At 34.8% G+C, this 11,059-nt stretch overlaps 1 protein-coding gene across 1 annotated transcript in view; it reads left to right on the top strand.

The window, feature by feature from the left end:
* LOC135205685 (uncharacterized) overlaps positions 1–11,059 on the top strand; it is a 96,065-nt gene that overhangs the window by 66,924 nt on the left and 18,082 nt on the right. Inside the window, exons 7-8 of the mRNA XM_064236601.1 lie at positions 1–96; positions 9,179–9,409. The exon at positions 1–96 is cut by the window's left edge and continues 101 nt beyond it. Of these exons, the coding sequence (XP_064092671.1) occupies positions 1–96; positions 9,179–9,409 (327 nt within the window). The remainder of the gene's footprint in view (positions 97–9,178; positions 9,410–11,059) is intronic.

Genomic DNA, 11,059 nt, shown 5'->3' with positions numbered 1-11,059 from the left:
AGCCATGGGCGCCCTCATGTCTATCTTCGTCCAGCACTGGAGGGCAGTGCAGCTAGCCGTCTCCCTGCCCCTGCTCATCTCTCTCCTCTATTGCTGGTGAGTCCTGCGCTGACGCTGCTACTGAGTGACACATCTATTCCTGCCGACTTGGCATCGTCGAGATAATGAGGCAGCCGTCCTGAAGAATTGTGGGGTTTTGCTGAATAGGAGGGACTGATGTATAGTATGGCGTGTTGTCAGGTTTAGCTAAAATGTTTATTTTAAGTTCCTTTGAAATGTTGTGAATTTGGACAGCTTGTCTTTTCTGAAGTTGAATTGGAGGGCAGAAGCCTCCTGGCTAAAAGGACGTACGTATATTAAAAGAAATCGTTGGGAGAAACTCTCTATCACGAGAGTATATATATATATAATGTTCTAAGGGGGTCCACAATAATAACAGAAAAATGTTAGGAGTTCGTGTAAGATTTAAAAACACTTTACAAAGCTCTCGTCCAAATGGGGAAGTGTTGATATCTGGGAACAGCTGAACCGAAGGAAGGGTTCGAAAGCTTTTGTGAAAGTGTTTTTTAAATTATACACGAACTCTTAATAATTTTTTATGTTTTTTAAATTATACACGAGCTTTTAGCATTTATTTTGGTGTTTTTAAATTGTACACGAACTCTTAAATTTTTTTTTGTGTTTTTAAATTATACACGTATTCTTAAATTTTTTATATATATATATATATATATATATCTAGATATATATAATATATATATATATATATATATATATATAAATTATACACGAATTCTTTACAATTTTTTGTGTTTTTAAATTATACACGCGCTCCTAACATTTTTTGGTGTTTTTAAATTATACACGAACTCTTAAAATTATTATTTTTTTTGTGTTTTTAAATTTTACACGAGATCATAACATTTTGGGGGTTTTTTAAATCATACACGAGCTCTTAACATTTTTTGTGTTTTTAAATCATGAACGAGCTCTTAACATTTTTTAAATTATACACGAATTCTTAAAAATTTGTTGTTTTTAAATTATACACGAATTCTTAAAAATTTGTTGTTTTATAAATTATATACGAATTCTTTAAATGTTTTTGTATTTTTAAATTATACACGCGCTCCTAACATTTTTTGGTGTTTTTAAATTATACACGAACTCTTACAATTATTATTTTTTTGGTGTTTTTAAATTATACACGAGCTCCTAACATTTTTTTTGTTTTTAAATTATACACGAACTCTTAACAATTTATTTGGATGTTTTTAAATTAGACATGAACTCCTAAAACTTTTGGTTTACAAATTATACACGAGCTCTTAACATTTATTTTGGTGTTTTGAAATCATACACGAACTCTTAATATTTATTTGAGTTTTTAAATTATACACGAACTCTTAATATTTTTTCATTATTGTGGACTCTAGAACATTAAAAGAAATCTTATTTCGTTAGTTTCCTATAAAGGTTTTGAAGCATAAGCATTAACCTTTTTTTAAGGAGGACCAAGCCTCTCGCATTAGCACATTCATCTAAAATGCCCTAAGCCAGTTACATTTTATTTCACGAATAGTAGAAGGACTGTTGTAAGGTATATCTCGCCCTCTACATCTCTTATGAATACCAGGACGCAATTAGCACAATCACTAGTTATATTTTGCCTTTAACATCGCCTTTGGCGATAATGATAACAATAATAGTAATATATGCTAGAAATAAACTCTCTCTTAAACATGTTTTTATTAAAAGTAACTGCTGCCTCAGCTGCGTTAATTTTAATTTAAAAAACAAAAAAAAAAATAGAGAAGAACCTTTGTAAAATGAACGTATCTGAGGCAGCAATTACTTTAATAATAATAATAATAATAATAATAATAATAATAATAATAATAATAATAATAATAATAATAACAATAATAAAAATAATGGAATCCAAAGGAGGCAGGATGCAACCCGGAACCCTCGCTATAAATACCACCCAGTCGAATTGGAGGACATTATAATAATAATAATGACGAACTTATTCAAACTCCCAAACCGCTCCCAGCTATCAGCACTTCCCCATTCCATGCCCTTACTTACCAGCTTCAGAGAGAGAGAGAGAGAGAGAGAGAGAGAGCCGTCCATCCAATCTTTCTAAACTACTCGCTAGCATTGTTTCCACACAAATTCTCTGATTAAAAAGCTCCGTGGTACGGCCATAGTCGAAATATCTCTCTGTGTGCACCTTTCCGATCCCTCCTCCCACCCCGCGCGCTTTGTAACTTCAGTAGTAATTTTTTTTTCTTTTCCTTAATTAAAGGAGAATTCTCTTCCCTTTTCCGTCATCAAAGGAGTGATACCTTTTCAGGGCGTACTGAAATCCGCAGATATTTTATTTTAGGTTTACTCTTCTTGTGCTACGAATAAACATACATTTTTCGTTTTGGAAACTGAAATGAAGGATAGACACGAAGAGGCGAGATATATTTTATATTCCGTGTCTTCTTCGTATAATAAATTTTTCACTTACGGAAATAAATGAATAAATTTTTCACTTACAGAAAGAAATGAATAAAATTTTTTCAGTACAGAAATAAATGAATAAATTTTTCACTTCCGGAAATAAATGAATAAATTTTTCACTTACAGAAAGAAATGAATAAATTTTTTCACTTACAGAAATAAATGAATAATTTTTTTCACTTACAGAAATAAACGAATACATTTTTTCAGTTACAGAAATAAATGAAAAATAAATGTTTTTTCACTTCTTTCGAAAGAAATGAAGAAATGTCAGTTACGAAACAAAATAAAATGAATCAAATTCACTTACAGAAATAAATTAATAAATATTTCACTTACAGAAATAAATGAATAAATTTTTCACTTACGTAAAGAAATGTATAAATGTTGTGTAAATTTTTTCACAATACGAGAAAGAATAAATAAATTTAGCACTAAAAACATAAAAACGAAAGTTTATATTTCAAGACAAGACCCAATTTTCCCATTCGGATCGACTTTTTTGATTGATAGATTGATAGAAAACTCCTATAGGTCACAACCACCTAGAGGCACAGAAGTCGACTTGTTCTAAATGTATATCTTTTTATACAAGGCTGTTTTACCTAGTTGGTAGGGGAGGGGGGAGGGGGGGGACGTATGACAGAGAAAGACTGGGCGTTCACTTATCACATTCTAATGTTACCTGTAACTAACTAGTTCGTCCGCTATTATCTGTCTGCCTTGAGATTCATTTAAAATTTCCATGGAAACTTTAATTCGAAACCACCACAAAAAGGAGAAATCAGGACTTCATTTGACGTCCTTACCTCACTTGTTGGCCGAGTTGGTAAAGACTTCACTGAAGTCCTGATTTCTCTCCTCTCTGCGCTCGCTGGTTCGAATCCACGAGAGGACGAAATTATTATCAACTAAAAAATTCCCCTTCGGTTAACGTATATGAAAATATACTAATTCCGAGGTAGAGCGAATTAGATATTAAAGGACTTTTATGGCTTAATGCTTGTGTATGAATCACGGTAATGTGATAAAAATTCATATATATATATATATATATTATATATATATATATATATATATATATAATATATATATATAATTGATATAGATATATATATATATGATATAGATATAGATATATATATATATATCTATCAATATATATAGTATATATATATATATATATATATATATATATATATATATATATATTCCATCAATTTAACCCAACAATGAACAAATGTCTCTTGCCCAAACTACTAATTTGGACCAAGTAAAAAAAAAAAAAAAAACTGACTTAATCAAATAGCAGAACGGGAATTAATGATCTGGAAAAGCAATTCCAGTATTTGTTTTCCATTCTCCTTTAATGGGTTTCTTAATTATACTCACGCATCCTTTGCTAATGGCATTTCCTGTATTTATAATGGAGTTTTCTCATTAACATTTTCTTCACTGTCATTAGCAACGCTACATATTCATGTTTATTACGCCACCGATCGTGCAATCACACCATAAAACAAGTAAGTTTTCTGTTACAGCTTATAATCAAGATCTACCCTCACGTGATCTCGATATAATGATCTGTGAGTCTCGGCCCACGAAACTTTTATAACCACAGCCCGGTGGTGGCCAGGCCTATATCGTTGCCAGAAGCACGATTATGGAATGATTTTAAAAACCTCTTTTTATCACAAATACTAAATAATAATAATAATAATAATAATAATAATAATAATAATAATAATATTAATAATAATAATAATAATAATATTAACAATATTTTATTGAAAATAATGGCAGAATTCACAGAATTGATTTTGTACAATATTCTTTCAATTCTCCTTATGATTTTTCTTTCTGGCACGCTGGTATTATAAAGCAGCTGTCCAATGTTCATCGTGCTCGATGAACATTGGACAGCTGCTTTATAATACCAGCGTGCCAGAAAGAAAAATCATAAGGAGAATTGAAAGAATATTGTACAAAATCAATTCTGTGAATTCTGCCATTATTTTCAATAAAACTTGTTTGAAAGAAGGTCTGTTTCCAGCGTACACAAATATTAACAATAATAATAATTGTGTCTAGCCAATAAATTTATACCATCTTTTCTATTCTTCTATTTAGTTTTTTGTTTTTTTTGCCTAGGAAATATTTTTATTTAATAACTGGCCAATATTCATATCGGTATGACCACGACCTTTGATTTACCAGCCACCAGAATCCCTTTTTTTTTTTCCAATAAAAAAAGTTAAAATGCTCCAATATCCTTTCTGTCAAATACCAATATGAATATTGGTCAGTTATCAAATAAATTTGCTGAACCAGATTAGCGGCTAATATGAAGAATGGAAAATCTGTCATATAAAATTAATTCGCTAAACACAGCCATCGTTTTTAACAGACTATATTTGGAAGAGGGTCTTCTTCCTAAATATCATTACTATTATTATTATTATTATTATTATTATTATTATTATTATTATTATTTTTTTTTTTTTTTTTTTTTTTTTTTTTTACTCTATCACAGTCTTCCAATTCGACTGGGTGGTATTTATAGTGTGGGGTTCCGGGTTGCATCCTGCCTCCTTAGGAGTCCATCACTTTTCTTACTATGTGTGCCGTTTCTAGGATCACACTCTTCTGCATGAGTCCTGGAGCTACTTCAGCCTCTAGTTTTTTTCTAGATTCCTTTTCAGGGATCTTGGGATCGTGCCTAGTGCTCCTATGATTATGGGTACGATTTCCACTGGCATATCCCATATCCTTCTTATTTCTATTTTCAGATCTTGATACTTATCCATTTTTTTCTCTCTTTTCTCTTCAACTCTGGTGTCCCATGGTATTGCGACATCAATGAGTGATACTTTTTCTCTTGACTTTGTCAATCAACGTCACGTCTGGTCTGTTTGCACGTATCACCCTATCCGTTCTGATACCATAGTCCCAGAGGATCTTTGCCTGATCGTTTTCTATCACTCCCTCAGGTTGGTGCTCGTACCACTTATTACTGCAAGGTAGCTGATGTTTCTTGCACAGGCTCCAGTGGAGGGCTTTTGCCACTGAATCATGCCTCTTTTTGTACTGGTTCTGTGCAAGTGCCGAGCATTCACTTGCTATGTGGTTTATGGTTTCATTTTTCATATTGCACTTCCTACATATGGGAGAGATGTTATTTCCGTCTATCGTTCTTTGAACATATCTGGTTCTTAGGGCCTGATCTTGTGCCGCTGTTATCATTCCTTCAGTTTCCTTCTTTAGCTCTCCCCTCTGTAGCCATTGCCAATTGTCATCGCTGGCTAGTTCTTTAGTCTGTCTCATGTATTGTCCGTGCATTGGTTTGTTGTGCCAGTCCTCTGTTCTGTCTGTCTTTCTCCTGTCTCTGTATATTTCTGGGTCTTCATCTACTTTTATTAGTCCTTCTTCCCATGCACTCTTTAGCCACTCGTCTTCACTGGTTTTCAGATATTGCCCCAGTGCTCTGTTCTCAATGTTGACGCAGTCCTCTATACTTAGTAAGTCCTCTCCCTCCTTCCTTTCGTGTTATGTATAGTCTGCCCGTATTTGCTCTTGGGTGTAGTGCTTTGTGTATTGTCATATGTTTCCTGGTTTTCTGATCTATGCTGCGGAGTTCTGCCTTCGTCCATTCCACTATTCCTGCGCTGTATCTGACTACTGGCACTGCCCATGTGTTTATGGCTTTTATCATATTTCCTCCATTGAGTTTTGACTTGAGTATCGCCTTGAGTTCTCTGCATATATTCTTTCCTGATCGTGTCCTTCATCTCTTGGTGTTTTATATCCCCTCCTTCCATTATTCCCAGGTATTTGTATCCTGTCTCATCTATGTGTTTGATGTTGCTCCCATCTGGTAGCTTTATCCCTTCAGTTCTCGTTACTTTGCCTTTTTGTATGTTGACTAAGGCGCATTTTTCTATTCCAAACTCCATCCTGATGTCCCCAGATACAATCCTTACAGTCTGGATTAGGGTATCTATTTCCTTGATGCTCTTACCATACAGCTTGATGTCGTCCATGAACATCAGATGGTTGATTCTGTTGCCTCTTTTCTTGAGTTGGTAGCCGGCATCCATCTTCTGTAGTACTTTGTCATGGGAATTCATGGCTACTACGAAGAGTAGTGGGGACAGTGAGTCGCCCTGGAAGATCCCTCTCCTGATATTAACCTCTGCTAGTCTTATTCCAGAGCTTGTAAGTATTGTATTCCAGTTGCGCATTGTATTTTTGAGGAAGCTGATGGTGTTTTCCTCTGCCCCATATATTTTCAGGCATTCTATTAGCCATGTGTGTGGTATCATGTCGAAGGCTTTCTTATAGTCTATCCATGCCATGCTTAGGTTGGTTTTCCTTCTCCCCACTGTTCTTCATTACCATTTTGTCTATCAGGAGCTGGTCTTTTGCGCCCCTACACTTCCTTCTGCAGCCTTTCTGTTGGTGGGGATGGTGTTTGTCTCCTCTAGGTAGTTATATAGCCTTTCACTGATGATACCTGTTAGTAACTTCCACATTATTGGTAGGCAGGTGATAGGCCTGTAGTTACTGGCTATATTTCCCTTACTCTTGTCTTTTTTATTATTATTATTATTATTATTATTATTATTATTATTATTATTATTATTATTATTATTATTATTATTATTATTCATTTGAAACAGCATCATCTTTAGGGCCCAATTCGCTTTCTATCTCCTTGGACTCGGTATCATAAATCATCTACGTACCTTACGATAATCACTATTTTTATTTTATTCTAATTTTTATAAGCTCCTTAAAATGTGAAATACACCTGACCTTCTAAACAGGGTTATAATGAGATTAAAAATAATAAACAAAAAATATTTAATGTTTTCTTTAAAGGAAATAATCCCTGGGTCTTGCTAAGTCATATGCCAAGATTTTTTTTTTTTGCTTTTTTTTTCTCTCCGTCGTTATCGGGGGTCAGGGGAATGAATAATAATGTAGCGAGAGCGGGAAGAGAGAGAGAGAGAAGAGAGGAGATAGAGAGAGAGAAGAGGAGAGAGAGAAGAGAGAGTTAATTGGCCCAGAATCTATGATGTAAGAAATTCAGAAAATAACATTATTATTATTATTATTATTATTATCATTATTATTATTATTATTATTATTATTATTATTATTATTGTTATTATTATTGTGATATCATAATAATAATAATAACAATAATAATAATAATAATAATAATAATAATAATAATAATGATAAAAAATAATAAAAATAATTTATTATTATTATTATTATGATTATTATTATTATTATTATTATTAGTATATAATTACCCGGGTTTATAAATGTTCAAAAGCTCTTGTTATTAACAAAACATTACAAATCTCCTAGATATCATGATGAAAGATAATAAGAAAGCATTATTAATACTATTATCATTATGATTACCCGCGCTTTCTAAATGTGCAAAAACTCTTTGCTGATAAAATAAAAACATTTCAGTAAAGCAAGCTTTTACCTCACTCCTTCGTCTAATTAAAACAATATAATTATTCATGCATAATGTATGTTATCTATCTCGCTTTGTTCTTTGGTTTTGAATTAATTTTACTATAATTAAACATGCACTCTAAATGTCTTGCAATATTACTTTTAAGATAATTTGAAAATTGTGTAATCCACCAATCTTTCTCCTCCTCCTCCTTCCTCCTCTCCTCTCTTCTCCTCTCCTCCATTCTCATCTTCTCCTTCTCCTTCATCTTCATTCTCTTTCTCCTTCTCCATCTCCTTCTCCTTCTCCTACTCCTCCTCCTCCTTTTCTCCTTATTCTTACATTCTCCTCTCCACACTCCTCCACCTCCTTATTCATCTCCTTCTCTCCATCTCCTTCTACTACTCCTCTTCCTCCTCCTCTTTCTCCTTCCCCTGCTTCTCCTTCCCCTTCCCCTCCTTCTACTCCTCCATTTCCTTCTCCTTCTCCGTCTCCTCCTCCTCCTCAATCTGCTTCTCCTTCTCCTTCTGCTTCTCCACCTTCATCACCTTCTCCTTCTCCATTTCCTTTTCCTTCTCCGTCTCTTCCTCCTCCTTCTCCTCCTCCTTCTGCTTCTCCACCTCCTCCTTCATCTCCTTCTTCTCCATCTCCTTCTACTACTCCTTCTCCTTCTCCTACTCCTCCCCCACCTCCTTCTACTTCTCCTATTTCTTCGCATTCTCCTCATCCTCCTTCTCCTTCTTCTCCTTCTCATTCTCCTCCTGCTCCTTCTCCTTCTGCTTCTCCTTCTCCTCATTCTTTTTCTCCTTCTCCTTCTCTTCCTTCATCTCCTCCTTCTCCATCTCCTTCTACTACTCCTTCTCCTTCTCCTACCCCTCCTCCACCTCCTTCTCCTTCTCCTATTTCTTCGCATTCTCCTCCTCCTCCTCCTTCTCCTCATCCTCCTCCCCCTTCTCATTCTCCTCCTCCTCCTTCTCCTATTCTTGCTCCTTCTTCTCCTCCGCCTCCTCCACCTCCTTCTCCTTCTCCACCTACTCCTCCTCCACTCCTCCTCCTCCTCCTTCTCCTCCTCCTCCTCCGCCTCCTCCTCCTTCTCCTCCTCCATTCCTCCTTCCTCCTCTAACCCTCCTCCTACCTCCTCTCCTTTCTCCTTTCTCTCCACTCCTCCTCCTCCAATCCACCCAGGAATATCCCAGAGTCTCTACGATGGCTACTCACGCGGGGGAAGACTCGGAGGGCGCGCCTCGTGTCCAGCCAGCTCGCCAGACACAACCACCTGGTCCTGCCGCCCACGGTCCACGCCCAGCTGGAGCACCTGGCCGCCCACGTGTACCAGGACGTGCCCTGGGGCAGCTTGGTGACCTTGTTCAAGACCCCGAGGCTTCGGAAGCACACTCTCATCGTGGTCTTTGCTTGGTGAGTTGTGTGAAACTACGTGAATTGAATTTTGACATTTGCTGGACTGAATTTTGACATTTGTTGGATTGAGCTTTGACATTTGCTGGATTGAGTTTTGACATTTTCGGGATTGAATTTTGAAATTTACTGGATTGAATTATAATATTTGCTGGATTGAATTTTGACATTTGCTGGGTTGAATTTTGACATTTGCTGGATTAAATTTTGACATTTCTTGGATTGAATTTTGACATTTCCTGGATTGAATTTTGAGATTTTTGGGATTGAATTTTGAAATTTACTGGATTGAATTATGATATTTGCTGGATTGAATTTTAACATTTGCTGAATTGAATTATGACATTTGCTGGATTGAATTTTGACATTTGCTGGATTGAATTTTGACATTTGCTGGATTGAATTTTGACATTTGCTGGACTGAATTTTGACATTTGTTGGATTGAGTTTTGACATTTTCGGGACTGAATTTTGAAATTTACTGGATTGAATTATGATATTTGCAGGATTGAATTTTGACATTTGCTGGGTTTAATTTTGACATTTGCTGGGTTGAATTTTGACATTTGCTGGATTGAATTATGTCATTTGCTGGATTGAATTTTGAGATTTTCAGGAGTGAATTTTGAAATTTACTGAATTGAGTACTGGAATTTTGAATTATGATATTTGCTGGAATGAATTTTGACATTTGCTGGATTGCATTATGAGATTTGCTGGATTGAATTTTGACATTTGCTGGATTGAATTATGAGATTTGCTGGATTGAATTTTGACATTTGCTGGATTGAATTTTGACATTTCTTGGATTGAATTTTGACATTTCTGATTGAATTTTTTTGAGATTTTCTTTTCGGGATTGAATTTGAAAGTTTACGGGTGGATTGAATTATGATATTTGCTGGATTGAATTTTGACATTTGCTGGATTGAACTTTGACATTTGCTGGATTGAATTATGAGATTTGCTGGACTGAATTTTGACATTTGTTGGATTGAGTTTTGACATTTTCGGGACTGAATTTTGAAATTTACTGGATTGAATTATGATATTTGCAGGATTGAATTTTGACATTTGCAGGGTTTAATTTTGACATTTGCTGGGTTGAATTTTGACTTTTGCTGGATTGAATTATGTCATTTGCTGGATTGAATTTTGAGATTTTCAGGAGTGAATTTTGAAATTTACTGGATTGAATTATGATATTTGCTGGAATGAATTTTGACATTTGCTGGATTGAATTATGAGATTTGCTGGATTGAATTTTGACATTTGCTGGATTGAATTATGACATTTGCTGGATTGAATTTTGACATTTGCTGGATTGAATTATGACATTTTCTGGATTGAATTATGTCATTTGCTGGGTTGAGTTTTGACATTTGCTGGATTGAATTTTGACATTTGCGGATTTGATTTGACATTCTTGACTGGGTTGGAGTTTGACATTTGCGGGATTGAATTTTGACGGGGATTTGTTTGTTGGATTGAATTTTGACATTTGTTGGATTGAACTTTGACATTTGCTGGATTGAATTTTGACATTTGCTGGATTGAATTATGACATTTGCTGGATTGAATTTTGACATTTGCTGGATTGAATTTTGACATTTGTTGGATTGAACTTTGACATTTGCTGGATTGAATTTT

The sequence above is a fragment of the Macrobrachium nipponense genome, chromosome 24 (genome assembly GCF_015104395.2).
Source record: "Macrobrachium nipponense isolate FS-2020 chromosome 24, ASM1510439v2, whole genome shotgun sequence".
In the NCBI taxonomy this organism is placed as follows: Eukaryota; Metazoa; Arthropoda; class Malacostraca; order Decapoda; family Palaemonidae; genus Macrobrachium; species Macrobrachium nipponense.
This window is presented reverse-complemented; position numbering and strand designations above follow the sequence as displayed.